This window comes from Dasypus novemcinctus, chromosome 24, assembly GCF_030445035.2.
Source record: "Dasypus novemcinctus isolate mDasNov1 chromosome 24, mDasNov1.1.hap2, whole genome shotgun sequence".
NCBI lineage: Eukaryota > Metazoa > Chordata > Mammalia > Cingulata > Dasypodidae > Dasypus > Dasypus novemcinctus.
This window is the reverse complement of record NC_080696.1, coordinates 4,619,529-4,634,918: the sequence shown is the minus strand read 5'-3', so window position 1 is coordinate 4,634,918 and position 15,390 is coordinate 4,619,529. Positions and strand designations below refer to the sequence as shown.

General features: G+C 52.4%; 1 protein-coding gene across 1 annotated transcript in view; it reads right to left on the bottom strand.

The window, feature by feature from the left end:
- The window catches only part of SHLD1 (shieldin complex subunit 1), a 101,703-nt gene that overhangs the window by 80,183 nt on the left and 6,130 nt on the right, over nt 1-15,390 (bottom strand). The window contains exon 2 of the mRNA XM_058287532.2: nt 14,281-14,434. Within this exon, the coding sequence (XP_058143515.1) occupies nt 14,281-14,431 (151 nt within the window). The 5' untranslated portion in view covers nt 14,432-14,434. The remainder of the gene's footprint in view (nt 1-14,280; nt 14,435-15,390) is intronic.

Below are 15,390 nucleotides of genomic sequence, written 5' to 3'. Positions count from 1 at the left end.
TGATGCGCCCGCGCATGGAAACCGACTGCAGACGGAGCCTTCTGACAGGGTTCAGTTGAGGGACCTTCCTTCTGTTAGAGCATTCATAGGGCGTGACCCACGGTGGGTCTCAATCCTTTCACTGGAGTCCTTTACAAACGAGGAGTGAAAAGCCACGGACACAGAAAAGCAGGCTGCAGAGTCAGAGAGGAGCCCAGGCGCCGAGGGAGAAGGCCCTGGGAGCCGGAAGCTGAAAGCAACGAGATCCAGAGGAGAAAGGAGACAAGCGGGTGCTGCTGAAGCTGGCTAGTGAGCTGGGGAATCCACACAAGATCTGGAACCTGGCAGAGCCCACGTGGACATGAGCAACCCCGAGACGGCTGCCGGAGGACCCTCCCCAAGATTCTGCCACTCAGAAGACTTCCTTCCGAAGGCAGGAGAAGCGCTGGATATTCCCCAAGGACTTTATCATGGGGCCCTCCTGGGGGACTGATGGGTGGGTGATCAATCAAAACAGCCAACAGCTGGGACTCCTCCCCTGCCACTAGCAAAGGATGGAATAGTTAACCGTTCAAAAAACGAAGCACAGGCCTCAACAAGCACGCTTGTGCTCTCGCCCTGGATCCCAACGCTGGCTGCCGTCTCCCCCGCTTGGATCACCACGCAAGTAACCCTGGGGACTTATAACCTATCACGGGGCATTGTAGTCTGTACATCAGCCCTCTTTATCACTCTTCTGCCCCTTCCTCTCTACCTGGGACCCCTGATCTGTTACTTTCTCCCATTTCTCATCCCTCCTTACCTGAATAAATTACAGGCCTAACTCACCCAACATGCGTTTATTTCTCTCTCCCTGTGCATGGGGCTCCCCATGTGGGGGACACACCTACATGGCACGGCACTCCTTGCGCGCATCAGCACTGCGCATGGGCCAGCTCCACACGGGTCAAGGAGGCTCTGGGTTTGAACCCTGGACCTCCCATGTGGTAGGTGGACGCTCTCTCAGTTGAGCCAAATCCTCTCCCCCTCTTCCCCAAATGCTCTTGAAATTGATTTTTGCAGCATAGCCACGAACCTAAATAAAACCTGGTAACACTGCTGTGTGCCTGACTGCCCACAGCTGCAGCTTGGGAAGAAAGCGAGCCTGGAGGAGAAGGCGGAAACTGGCAGAGGCCACGCCCCACCACGCGCCTGATGACCCACGCTGCAGCTCAGTGGGAAAACATCTCTGAAGATGCCTTGATGCGGACACTTTCCTGGCCTCAAAACTGTAAGCTTTTTTTTTTTTTTTAATTTATTTTTATTTATCTCTCCCCATTCCCTTGTTGTTTGTACTTGCTGTGTTTGTTCATCTTTTGATTCTTTAGGAGGCACCAGGAACTGAACTTGGGAACTCCGATGTGGGAGGGAGGTGCCTAATCGCATGAGCAACCTCTGTTACTGTTTTGTTGTGTCTCTCATTCTGTTTTTCCTCTTGTGTGTATCACCTTGTTGTGCCAGCTTGCTGTCTTGCTCCTCCTCTTTAGGAGGCACTGGGAACCTCTGCTCCCTGCTTCGTTGCGTGTCTCATTATGTTTTTCTTCTTGTGTCTCTTATTGCATCCCCTTGTTGTGCCAGCTAGCTGCACCTGCCCATCGCGCCAGCTCGCTGCCTTAGGAAACACCAGGAACCAAACCATGAACCTCCTGTGTGGTAGGTGGGAGCCCAATTGCTTGAGCCACATTCGTTTTCCAAAACTGTAAGCTTTTAATCTAATAAATCCCATTATAAAAGCCAACTCATTTCTAGTATATTGCTTTGGCATCATTTAGCAAACTAAAACACTCTGACAACCATTAATCTGTTCTCTGTTTCTAAAATTTTTGTCACCTAAAAAAGTTACACAAATGGAATCATATAGTACGTAACCTGTTTGCAACTGGCTTTTTTTCCAGGTTGAGACTCGTAGATGTTGTTGCGTGTATCAACAGCTCATTCTTCTTTACCATGGAGGAGTATTCCGCGGTAGGAATATACCGTAACATATTTAACCATTCACCTGTTGAAGGACATCCAAGGTGTTTCATGTTTTTGGCTAGTTACGACTAAGCCTGCTATGAACATTTGTGTACAGGTTTTTGTATGAGCATAAGTTTCATTTCCCTGGGTGAAATGCCAGGAGTGCAACTGCTGTATCATGCAATAATTGCATATTAGTATTGTGAGAAACTGCCAGACTCATTTCCAGAGTGGCCGTGCCATTTACGCACACACCAGCCAAGCGTAAGGCATCCAGTTTTTCTGCACCCTCACCAGCATGTGCTCCTTTCATTATTTTTTTATTTGACCCATTCTGATAGGTTTCTCTTTATGGCTTTAATCTGTATTTCTCTGATGGCTAATACCGTTGAAAATCTTTTCATGTTCTGTTTTGCCATCTGTATATCCTCACCAGAGAAATGTCTCGCCATGCCTTTTGTCCATTTTCTAATTGAGTTATTATTTTGATTATCAGTTGAGTTTTGAGATTTCTTTATATATTCTTGACCTTGGTCCTTTGCTGGATGTATGATTTGCAGATATTTTCCCCCAGTCTATAGCTTGTCTTTCCCTCCTCACGGAGGGTCTTTCACAGAGGATGTTTTCAATTTTGATGAAGTCCAGTTTATCAATTTTCTGGCTCTTGTACTCTTCAGTTCTTTCCACTTTATAATTACTCCCTTTTTATAATCTCTATTTATTTGCTAAGATTTTTTTTTTCATGTGTTTCAGGAAAATTTGTAATTGATTATTGGAGCATCTTTATGAAAGCTGTTTTCACATTCTTGTCGGGTAATTCCAAAATGTGATTCATCTCAGTGTGGGCATCAGTTGACTGTCTTTCAAGCTGTGGTTTTTCGGTTCTTGGTTTGGCAGATGATCTCTGATGTATCCTGGACCTTTTGTCTGTTACGTAAGGGACTTCCGGTCTTATTTAAACCTTTAAGTTTAGCAGGCAGTCCCCCTGCTAGTCTAGCTCGCAGCTCCTGGGTGACTCCTGCGAGTCGTGGTTCCACTGACAGTGCAGTTTCAGAACACCTGCTGTGCTCTCTGGCCCTGCTTGGCCCACCTGGTGCCACTGGCCCCGCGGGCCCGGAGCTGCTGCCCGGGGGAGAGGAAGGCATCTACTCCCCAGGCCGGGAGACAGGCGTCCAGGGGTCTCCCCGCAAGGGAGGGGGCCGGGGAGGGGCCCCGGGCCAGGCTGCTGGCTGTGGAGGCGTCTGTTTTGTGAAGGCGGCTGTGACCCTGGTGGGGGCTGCAGCCTCAGGCCCTCGGGGAGGGGGCTTCCCAGGCCGGGCCCTTGAGGCTGCACCCCTGCACTTACCAGGGGAGGGGAGGGCGTCTCGGGGTCCGTGGGGAAGGCCCCTGGCCAACGGCACCAGCCGCTCATCCTCGGGGACCCGTGCATGCCTGGGCCACCTCTGGCCAGGACGCCGCGGGCCTGGTGGCCTCCTTGCTGTGCCGCGTGCCCCGGCCCCGGCCTCTCGGGGCCTCCGGCTCCCCTTGCAGCTCCAGGGCAGCAGCTGTACTCGGCAGGGAGGGCAGGGAGAGAGGCGCTCTGCCATGCTGCCAGGCCCGAAGTCCCAAGAGATTTTTTAAAAATTCACCATTACCCTTTGAGGCTTCTATAATTTCATCCAACAAGGAAAATTGAAACCTTTTGGTCTTATCTTTGCAAAAAGAAAGAAAAAGTTCAACTTTTTCTTGACAAGTGTGCAAAGAAAGAGCCAATTTCAGTCTTTGTGTTTAACCAAGGAGGAACAGTGAAAACGTCCTCTCCAGGTTCCACGCCGCCTGTGCAGTCACGGGCACGTCAGCTCCGCAGTTCAGAGGCTCCCGCAGCGTGAACGCAGCCCCAGCAGGCGCGAGCCTCGGCGAGGCACACCCAAGGGCCCCGCACTGCGCGGGTGCGGCTGTCAGGCCAGCAACGCGCAACGCGGCCACCGGAGGGCAGTGCAGCCAAGCGCTGCCACCTCCCCCGGCCCTGCCGGATCACTGGCTGGAAACTGGAGGGGTTTTATCCGCTCTACTTCTAAAACGGAGTTGGTCTGTGGGTGAGGTCCTCCTCTTTTAATTTATACACTGCCTAACATTCCCTATGATTTTCCAAGAGTCTTTGGAAAAAAATTCTGGACTTAACTACCGAGTTTATATTGTGAAGACACGGATGCTCTCTCTGCTCGTTTTTAGAATTTATTTAAATCTGCCACTCCTCTGTAAAACTCTATATCCAGAAAACAGACACTCGCAGTGCTATCAGATATGATGGGGATATGGTTTTCTTTTACCAAATCAATCTTATTGGTACATATTGACAAAGCATAAATCCATCCAAAGGGGAGTAGGGTTTTCCTAAAAATCGTCATCTCATGTGCTGCTATTAGAGAACTATTTGCTGAAAAAACAAAGTTTCACTAGGAACATACTTTCTCCAGGGTGGGGGCGTATAGTGACGGCTACTCTACTAGCAAGAAGTCTGCTCACAGCTGCTTGCTTCTCTGCTGGTCCTTATCAGGACAAAAGCCAGGGATTTAAGAGAAAGGCAAGGGAGCAGATGCAGCTGAGTGGCTGAGCACCTGCTTCCCATGTACGAGCTCCTGGGTTCAATCCCCACTACCTCCATAAAAAAAGGAAAAAAAAAGGCATTTAAAACAAGGGGAAAGACAGCTTGGGCTTCTTCACACTGTTCAAGTGAGAGATAAGCAAGTCTGTGAGGTTTAGATAAGTGAAGATGCTTAAGCTTAGAAATTATCTCATTCTATTATATACATATGATCAGGTACAGCTTAAATCTGAAGATAGTTACACATTGGCAAGCAAGGCATTGTGATAATTTACAGCTGTTTTAAAACCTTAAGTTCCACTCCTCTGTATTTTTCATTTATTCATTCCACAGCTGTTACTGAGCACCTACTGTGCGCCTCGCACTGGAGCCTTACTCACTCCTCCCCTAGCAGGGTCTCGGCTCAGGAGGGGGCAACTGCAGGCACCTTTGATTAGAGAAGGCAGAGGGCAGAACTTGGGGCCTTCCAACCTGGGGGCCCAGGAATGAACGGCAAAGCACTAACCCCTTAAAGCTCTGTTCCAGCAAGCTGGGTTTTTATAACTTCAAGCAAGTTAGCAAAATCCCCTTCGATCAAAAACTCCAGGGAGTTTCAGGGTTGGGAAGGGCAGGCACTCAGTAGATAAGAACATAACTTCCCATTTTAAGGGGCAAAGAACGAAGATTAAGTCACACTCTGGAGCCAGATGAGAAAATTTCTTCTGAGCAGAGAAAGTTGGCAAGGTCTGCATTCATTCCAGCAGAGGTAAAATTCCTGACATGTTTTCTTCCCTTGATTTTAACCATAACAAGTTGGATTCTGCCAGTGTTGAGAAATTTAACTGGGAAGGTAATGTCTTCTCTGCAGCCAGTTGGAGCTGCTCCAATGTCAGGAGAAGAGAGGCTGAGAGGAGAGGCCAGTGGGCAGTGGACACAAAGCCGGCCAAGAGAACCAGAAGGCAGGGCCCCGCGAGGTGCCTGCGAGGTGCGGCGATGCCCGGAGTTAGCAGACAGAAACGAGCGGGCCCTGGAGCAGCCCCCGTGAGCGCGTAAGGCTTCCTCCCGAGCGCTCAGTACGCAACCACACCTGGACGTGTGCATTTCTTTGAGGTTCTGCCTTTGAATTCCGCCTGACCCAGGCTTGAGTTCCAGCCTTCCACCACTCTTTGGATAATGTATTAATATGTAACTTCAAAAGGCTCTATTTCCTCACAGACAAAAAGAGGAGGATGACAGCTATTTACTTCCTAGGGGGGCTGTGAGAATCCAAACCAATGCACCTAAAATGCCGGGCACAGCGCCTAGAGCCTACGAGTGCAGAACCTGATAAGCTACTGACCTTTCCGCCTTCCTTTAATTGTATAAAGTCTTTTTTTCTTTTGTTACTTTATATATTTTTTTAATTTATTTTTATTACATTCAGAAAATATGAGGTCCCCATATACCCCCCACCCCTCACCCCACTCCTCCCAAGGCTTTTTTTCTTACAAACCTATGCCAGTGGCTGTGAGTAGTGACAGTCTGGCTACTTCAAGTTGTTTTCTCCCATCTTAAGACACAGCTGAGTGACAAGCTCACGTGGAGAGGCTGCTGAGCAACGCATCGGGTCAGGCCTGAGGAGGCAGCTGCACCCCTGCACCCTGCAGATAAGCAACCCCTAGGTGTGGCTTGCCCCGAGGACACGGCCTGGTTTCCAACTCAGTTTGGATTATTTTTAAAAACTGTAACTGCCAGCAAAGCATAGAGAAGTAAACAAGTCTCTTCCCATTAGGCGTCCTAGCGACTCAAAAATGAGGAACGATGAGAGCTGTCACGGATGGCAAAGAACATTCTTGAACTTAGAAAAAAATTCAACTCATCGATTATCATCTACAATAACTTTCATATTATTTAAAAGTTAGCAGTTCTAAGAAATAATGGTATTTCTTGTTTTTAAAAAGGGGATATGAGAGTCATAGTTCAATGCAGTCTGCATGGAGGGCCACCCAGGAAATAAAATTGCTACATTGCTATGTGAGCTTGGGTGCTCTGCTTCGTTTTCCTGGACTCAACTCACCCACCTGGAAAATGACATTAGCTGAGCTTGGCGGTCTTCACTCTTGTCGGCCTTTCCTCTGGGGATGCTTCCCTGGAAGCCACAGTCTAAGTCGGCTGACGGGGTGAGCGGCGGGGCCGGGGCTCCACCTGCAGCACCTCCTCCCACTTGCAGCTCCTCCTCCCACCCGGGGCTGGTGTGGGTGAGTGGAGGGGTGGGGGAGGCTGGGCCTGCCCGTGCTGACCTCCTCCCACCCTGGCCCTGAGCTCCCGGAGGCCGGCCCCGAGCCAGCTGGAAAGCCCAGCTGGACACTGGGAGACCTGGCTGGACACTGGGACACCCGCTCTGGGCATCTAGGCCACGCCTTCACTGCTTGGGCCACAGTTAGGCTGCACCGCAGCACACCAGGAGTTAAAAATCCTGGTGTCGGGCTGAAATTCAGCCTAGGGGGCTGAATTTGTGTAACTCAATCCTTCAAAAGGCAACAAATGCAGATGTGCATGGATGTGCACAGATGTGCAGGGTCACGAGGACCTGGAACCCATGGAGCTAAGTCCATCTGCTCGTAAGGGACAGGAAGTGCCAGGTCCTGTTCTCAGTCCTTTCTCCCGGCCTCGCTGTGCTTCAGGCCCATTTTAGGGGGTGCTGGTCCTTAGATCTGACATCACCGCACGCCCCTTTAAAAAGCAAATGTCTTTAACATTATCCACAGGTGTGAAATACACCCTGACTCCTATTTTTTAAAAACACATACACATCTACAACTCTACAATTACTATATAATACTATTGTGAGTTTTTGTAGAAATAAAACTTTACTGAATTCCAGACAGATACTGCATGAATAAAGACGACAAGCATATTTATTAACTCTCAAATACCTACTTCCTTGGATGAAGTGCCTAAATACACAGGTTACAGATAAAATGGCCTTTGAAGGTTAGGATGTTGATAGATTCTGAGAGAAGAAGAGGGGACACTGAACTACTGTTTAGTTTAAACTTATAGCTACCGGTCAGCTAGGGCCTTTAATCATCAAAGACTTACCTTGTTTACCACTCATTCTTCTGTATATATTTGAACAAATTCCCCAACAAGGGTTCTCAGAAGTTCAGTTTCAGGAAACGGCTGAGATTTCTCACATCTCTACTACAATGTCTAAGCAACATCAGAGAAACTCTTTGTCCGGGATTGGAATTCATCTGAGGCGATCTCCAAGACGAAGGTTCCAGCGCGCTTTGATGTGACACACCACACATGCTAAGCGGAGCTTCCCCAGGTATACTAACTAGTTGGCATGGGAAAGCACCTCGGGGAAACCTCTGTGATCCCGCTTCTGAGCGGATGTACCCAAGGCCCTGTGTCACCTGACTTGGCTTTTCCATTCTGTTTACTGTAGGAGAAAGGAAACAAGATCTCAGAAGCAGGGAGCTCAGGCCCATCAACAAGCCTGTTCTGGGGGCTGGCTGATGGAGCCAACCTGACAGTCCCTGGAGCGGACAGGGGAGGCGGGAGCACACTTCGAGGGGGGACTGCGCAGCTTGGGCAGGACTTGGCTTACTGCAGGGGCAGAGGCGCCAGGACTGGGCTTGGCAAGAAAGAAGCGAATGACTACAGCTCACGGGAACCTAAACGGAGGACAAGCGTGAGGGTCAGGGTGGCTCTCTGCTCTACCCCCAGCAGGATGGGGGGAAAGAAGTGTCATAGCCCTGTGTGGGGCTCAGGTGAAAAGTTGACTCCACCTGCCTCACGAGGTGGCTGGTTGGTGACTTCAGGACACACAAGCTCTGTTTGGCGGTAGACAGCGCAGCCTCGCCGTGGCATAGCCAAACCGAAACCACGCAGGCTCGAGGCTTTTCTGGCCCACTAGGCTCTCGGGAGTCCTCTCCAACCTCATGTCCCTCGACACTAAGACCCTCCCGAGGCTGCGAACACGATACGGTTGTTGGACATAAAAGAAGTGGAAGTTTCTTGCTTTATCTTTTAGACTTTCTTTCCTTCTTTCTTTTTAAGGAGGTTTTGGGGATTGAACCTGGGTCCTCATACTGGGAAGCAGGTGCTCAACCACTGAGCCACACCCAATCCCCATTTCTTTTGTTTTTTTATAATCAGTTTTACTGACATGTATTCATAAACCATACAATCCATCCAAAGCATATAATCAGGGCAGAAGTTTTCACGGCTAAGAGATTTCAAAGTGAGTTGGGGGAGCGGATGCAGCTCAGAGGTTGAGCACCTGCACTAACGAATGAGGCCACGGGTTCAATCCCCAGTTCCTCCCCCTGCCAAAAAAAAACACAACAAAGGGAGTTGGGAGGTCGTTCTGGAGGTTATGCTTCTGCAGGTCTCAGGCAGATTTCACAAACTGCCGCCAGCCAGAGTGCTCCCGAGGGCGTGGGGTCACCCAGACCCCAGGGCAAGGCGCTCGGCCTCGTGGAAAGCACCCCTCGGCGGGACCTGCCTGGGAAGAGGTGAAAAGCTACTTCCCCCGTATAACAGTTACACTCATTTTTTATTTTTAAAAATATTTATTTCTCTCCCTCCACTGTCTGCTCTCTGTGTCCATTCACTGTGTGTTCTTTTGTGTCCACTTGCATTCTTGGGGGCACCAGAAATCTGTCTCTTTTGTCGCGTCATCTTGCTGCATCAGGAGTATGTGGCGCCACTCCTGGGCAGCTGCACTTTTATTACATGTACCGGCTATACGCAGGGCGCACTCCTTGTGCATGGGGCTCCCCTACGCAGGGACACCCCCGCCTGGCACAGCACTCCTTGCGCGTATCAGCACTGCGCATGGCCAGCTCCACACGGGTCAAGGAGGCCCGGGGTTTGAACCCTGGCCCCTCTGCATGGTAGGCAGACGCCCTATCTGTTGAGCCATGTCCGCTTCCCGACACTCATTTATAACCCCCCCGATCCTGAGTCCTCCGCTCCTTTTACTTGAGCCTATCATATTCAATGTACCTGGTAGGCGTCTTTCTCAGACTTCAATCTTCAGGTTGTTCACGTGGCAGACGAGCCCTGGATCCCAGCACAACGGCACCCAGCCCCTGCTCTCCAGCTCTTCCGGTGAAGCGATGAGGGACCAGCGCCAGCCCAAAGGCAAGGGGTGTCTTCAACTATGAGCAGAGCAGCAAGCGTCACTGCTCTGCCCCGAAACGGCTAATCCCTTCCCAGCCGGAAGCAGTCAGAGGGGACGTGGGCCCAAATCCTTCAAGGCTGAGGAATGGACAAAAATAAGGGGGGACTGCAACCGCAGACCAAAGCCGGTGTACTTCACTGTAGCTGTTATCCTATGGTAGTGGAGTAACTTGTAACATCGATATAAAGAATTGGTAAAAAGATAAGGCCAGAGAAGTGTCTATCACGTATGGATGCCTGGATCTCAAGGCAGGCTTAGTCCAGGGAGAGGTGGGGTGGAGGCCACGGGCACCAGGGTGGGAACACTGGTGAGATTAAGAAGCGCTTCCCCTGCTCCGGCCTGGCTGGGAAGGGCAGGACAGCGGCAGGCCCAGGCGGGAGGCAGCTCCCAGGAGAGGCCGGGGGCCCTGACGGAGGCTGGCCCTGGCTGCGGCAGCTCCTGCAGCCTCGAGAACCGCAGCCCGGCCTCCCCCCTGCCGCTCTTTTAGGGCTGGGAACCGGACCTTGACTCCAGCCTCGGAGTTGGGGTCTCACGGAGAAGCCACCTACCTGTGCACTGCCACACCCGCCTGGGCCCCTGAGCAATCTGGGTTACCTGCTGAAGGGCAGTGAGGACGTGCTACGCTTCCCATCCCAGACTGCATCATGCCATTCCTCCATGAGGACGGGGACCAGTTTGGTGTCCCTTAGGATGACAGTGCTATGATGGCTTTGGTTAAGAAACTGCTCTCTGGATCAGTGGCACCCAGAGCTGCTCTCTCCATAAGAGCTTAGTCTCCATGAAGCAGCTGACGGGTTTCATGGCACGGGGGTGTGTGTCTCTGCTTCCATTCTTGATGTCTCCACCTCAAGACCCCTGGCATTCCTGGTTCAAATGACGTTTTTTTTTTTAAGATTTCTTTCTTTCCCCTCCCCCCCGCACCATTGTCTGCTCTCTTGTGTCCATTCACTGTCTCTTCTTCTGTGTCCACCTGCATTCTTGGCAGCACCGTGAATCTGTATCTCTTTTTTGTTGCATCATCTTGCTGATCGGCTCTCTGTGTGTGTAGTGCCACTCCTGGGCAGGCTGTGCTTTTTATATGGAGCAGTTCTCCTTGTGGGGTGCACTCCTTGTGCATGGGGCATCCCTACGTGGGGGCCATTCCTGTGTGGCACGGCACTCCTTGATGGCGTCAGCACTGCATGTGGGCCAGCTCACCTCAAAGGTCAGGAGGCCCTGGGTTTGAACCCTGGACCTCCCATATGGTAGGCAGATGCTCTATCAGTTGAACCACATCCGCTTCCCTCAGATGAGTTTCTAAACCCCAGCCTCTTTCCAAGTTTCAATGCCATTCTTGGTGCCAATGTAATTCACTCTGGAAAAGAGTCCCTTGTCCCTGGAAGTGAAGGCAATGCACAATTGAAACTGCTTCCACCTTTCAGAGCTGCCCACAGGTACTGCTGACTGCAGAGGCCAGCCAGGAAGAGCTGCATCTGGAGGTTAGCAAGGCCTGGTTGGATTTCAAATACATTAACGGCATAGCCTGTTGCCAGCAACTTTCCACCATGCTGCCCCAGGAGTCCAGAGCCTCCGGTCACTGTGCATTTACTGGCTTTTGGAATGTCCTCTGCCAGATGCGTCTGTTCCACCTGGTCTCCCATTTGCTCAGCAGCTTTTTGATCCACTTCTGCTTAAAACATGGCCCTGGAGATGCACAACAGCCTCAGTTTTCCCATCACATACACTGAAAGGACCCCATCTCGGGGCAGTTGCCCCTTTCCGGGTGGTTATTTATTTATTTACTTTTAAGACAGGATATAGCACAACTTGTTTGTATGATGACGAGAATGATCCAACAGAGAAGATGGTGCTAGAAAGAGGCCACAGCTGGAGAGATAGAAGAGCTTGAAGGGCCTCCTGGAGGAAGTGGGGGGACAGGATCTACTGCAGGAGTGGAGGCGGCGCAGGGGTGCCTCGTCCACGGAAAGAGGAAACGAGGCCAGCACAGAGAGAGGCGGGGGAGGTTTGTGGAGAGAGAAGCAGTCACCCAGGAGAGGGGCGAGTCAGAGACCAGGGACAGGTGAGCGACGGGCGGGCCCACCTGAGGTGGGAAGCCATGAACGTGAGGTGGGCCTGGTGTGCGGGGCGCGTTGAGTGGCCCATGAGCTGAGCGGGGGGAGAGCTGCACTTGCTGAGAGCCTGCCACGTGCCCCCGGCCACTGTGCCCCATGCGCCGCCCCCTCGCCCGCACCACCTCCTCGCCCGCGCAGTGGGTGCTACTACTCCCGTTTACAAATGAGGCCGCGCACACAGAGCCTAAGTGGCAACCCAGGTCAAACCCCGAGGAAGGCCCAGCACTCACGGCGGGCGGCCTGGCCCGGCGGCGCCCCCACGCCGTGTCTAAGGCTGTCGCGGCGTCTCGGGGCTCCCTCCCATGCTTGGGCCTTTTCAAGGGCTTCCCAGAGAACCTTTCATTCTCATGAAATGTCTAAAGGGTTTTAACAAATACTCCAATGCAAATATTTCATCATACTTCTCATTTTTAGAATTTTGGCATCAATTAAAATTGCTTTCCTAAAGATTATTTGCCAAAAAGCAGTCGAAAATAGAAATGCACTGAAGTCCCTGAAAGAATGGAGCATTTCCAGAGCATTCCATCAGGCCGACGTCTAGAGCTGTGGTCAATGCGCCCGTTCACACGTCCAGGACACGCTGCTCACGGCGGCAGGGGGTGAACACGACCAGGCGCAGAGGCGGAAGGAAGGCAGGGCAGGGAGGGAGGTTCAAAAGCAGGATGTTTAGCTTAGAAAGGAGGATGAGGAATGAGCTAATTCTTGGTTAAGAACTAAATTAAACAGGAAGCCGACTGAGCCTGATTTCTCTGTCCTAAAAATCACAACAGAATTTCAAGGGAATTTAAGCCTTTTTGTCAGGGAATTCTTGAATTCCAAGACAGGGACACACCGCACCTACTGGCACCCCTGTTTCACCACCATTAGGGCCACACCTTCTCAGTATCTGTATTAGTCGGCCAAAGAGGTGCCGATGCAAAGGACCAGAAATCTGTTGGATTTTACTTCATTTATTTTTATTTTTTAAAAGACTTCTCCCCTCCAACCCCCAGCCCCATTGTCTGCTGTGTCTTTTCACTGTGTGTTCTTCTGTGTCTGCTTGTATTCTCATTAGGCAGCTCTGGGAACTGATCCTGGGACCTTCTGGAGTGGGAGAGAGGAGATCATTCACTTCCGCCACCTCAGTTCCCTGTTCTGCTACCTCTCTTATTATCTCTCCTCTGTGTTTCTGTTGTGACAGCTCTCCACGTCAGCTGGCACTTCTGGGCAGGGTGGCACTCCCGCATGGGGCGGCACTCCTGTGCTGCATGGCATCCCATGTAGGGCGGCACTCCTCCACGGGCCAGCGTGGTGCACGGGCCAGTGTGCCTTCACCAACTCTAGGCTGGTTCCTCGCCCAAGGGCTTGTCTCTCTTCCTGGGGCCGCAGGATCAAAGCTCTCTCCTCTGGCATCTGTGGAGCTCCTCCCGTGTGTCCTCTGCTGTGTGCCTTCCTGAGTGAATGTCTGTTTATACAGCCCACCAAGGGGCCAGGGCTCAGCCCTGAGTCACGCCCTACGGATGTCATTGAAGCAAAGCCCTAATCTTAACAGGTAATTTAAGCATAGGCCTCTCAGGTGATGTCTTTGATTAAAAGACACACCCAGAGGAACAGACCAGCTTACAAACATAATCCTTCTACTTTGGAATGCATAAATAATACCAAACTGCTACAGTATCCAACAGTCTCTTTTAAACGATGTATTTGCATTTCCCAATAACAGTAACAACCCTAGCTCTAGTGACTGAGCACCTACGTGCGCAAGCGCCATGTGGGGCACTTCACGTTTTCCCTTGGGTCAAGCCCAGCTCGATGAGGCAGGCAACGCTGCCGTTTCGTAGACTGCTCCGGAGCACAGAGGACACGAGAAGCACGTGCCCGGGCGCCCGGCCAGTGAGCGCAGAACTGAGCCGTGGCCTCCAGGGTCGGGAATGGAGGAGAAGGGGCTTCACGACGAGGGAGGGCCGGCACCTACGTCAGGGCATCACCACTGCGCGGGAGCAAGTCGGGAAAACCTGCAGAAGCGTTTAAACCCAGAGGGGCCCTGCAAGAGGAAGTCGCTGCCTGGCGACCTGCGGGGGTCTTAAACAGCCCGCTCTCCTTGTGGCCCACGTGCACCCCGCTCTGTGTGCCGCTGGACAGAGAGGAGAAGGGGACCCGCAACCAGGCCAGGCGGCCGGGAAGCAGCTGCTCGTCCCCGCGATGCCGGGGGGCCCTCCTGGAGGTGTCTCCCCTCAGCACTGCCTGCAGGTTTTCCACCAGACAGTAACGTTCTCAGATCCGCCACCCGAAGAGAGAACCGAGTGACCACATACCTGAGATAGCTTTTGCTTTTTCTGTAATAGTTTTTTCTTTGATGGATTTTGGGGGGCCGGGCCCGGGGGCTGAACCCAGGACCTCGAGTGCAGGAAGCCGGCGCTGCACCGCTGCACGGCATCGGCTCCCTGTAACGGCTTGCGCTCGCCTGTGCTTACCTGGATCCACATCAGAAGAGCAAGGAAAGGAAGGGCCATCCTCGGAGCCAGACGCCTCGCCGGCCCCCTGGCTGGGCTCCCGCAGCACGTAATCCTTCACGTCCCAGGACGACGGCAGGGTCAGGGCGCTGCTGCCGTCTGACTGGCTCATCTCCTGCCACGGCAGAGAGCAAAGGACTTATCACAAGAGGCACCGCACCCCCGGGACCCGCAGGGGCCACAGCTGGAAGGGCCACGTCCCTGCACCTGAAGGTCAGATGATGGGAGCACCCGGATAGTTTGCTCTCCCGGCCTAGTAATCACCTTTCTTGGCTCTACTTTAGCCCCAGTATTTGTTTGCCAAGTTCTCTTCATCCTAAGAAACACACACTCAGCGCAGGCAGAAACCATCACGGCTTCAGCAGGAAGATCAGCCGCACGTCGGCTTAGGCAGAGGGTCAACCAGAGCCTCCCCTGCCGGAACACTGCCACCTCGTAAGGCAAGGGCCGCGAGGACATGTAATAGGTGGAAACGCTCATGATACTAATGCAAAAAGTTTTAGAACGACAGGTAGGGTTTGAACCAGATTTTATAAAATATCTCTGTGCGGCTGAGTGTATTTGGGGGTGAAATATATAGTCAGAAAAAGCCTGGGATGCTACTCCCAACCTGCGTCCAGCAGTGATTGCTGGGGCGAGAGGGCAGGTGGTTCGCTTTCCACCTGTGGGCTCCTCAGATGTGTACTCACAGGCGTGACCTGCCAGGCCCTGGGGACGCCAAGGGGAAGGTCACAGAGCCTCCCCAGGAGCTCGCGGTCCCTGTCACTTGAGCTCGAGTCGGGCAGCAGGCGCAGGAGCTCGTCCCACACAGGTCCAGGCCCGGGGAGGGTCTGAACACGGGCAGCAGCAGCCCGCGCAGCACATTCGGCATGGGGCACTGGGAGCTTGGTGTCAGCGTCAGGGACAGCCACGTGCGAGTAGGTGGGGAGGGGCCCCTGTCACTCAGCTGGGAGCCGCGCGCCCCTCCTCCCCGACCCGACTCCGGGAAGGACAGCGAGTCCCGGCTGCTGTCAACAACGTGGACACCAACTTGCGGCACCCTGAGCGAGTGCTCCGCGTTTCTGGTTAACA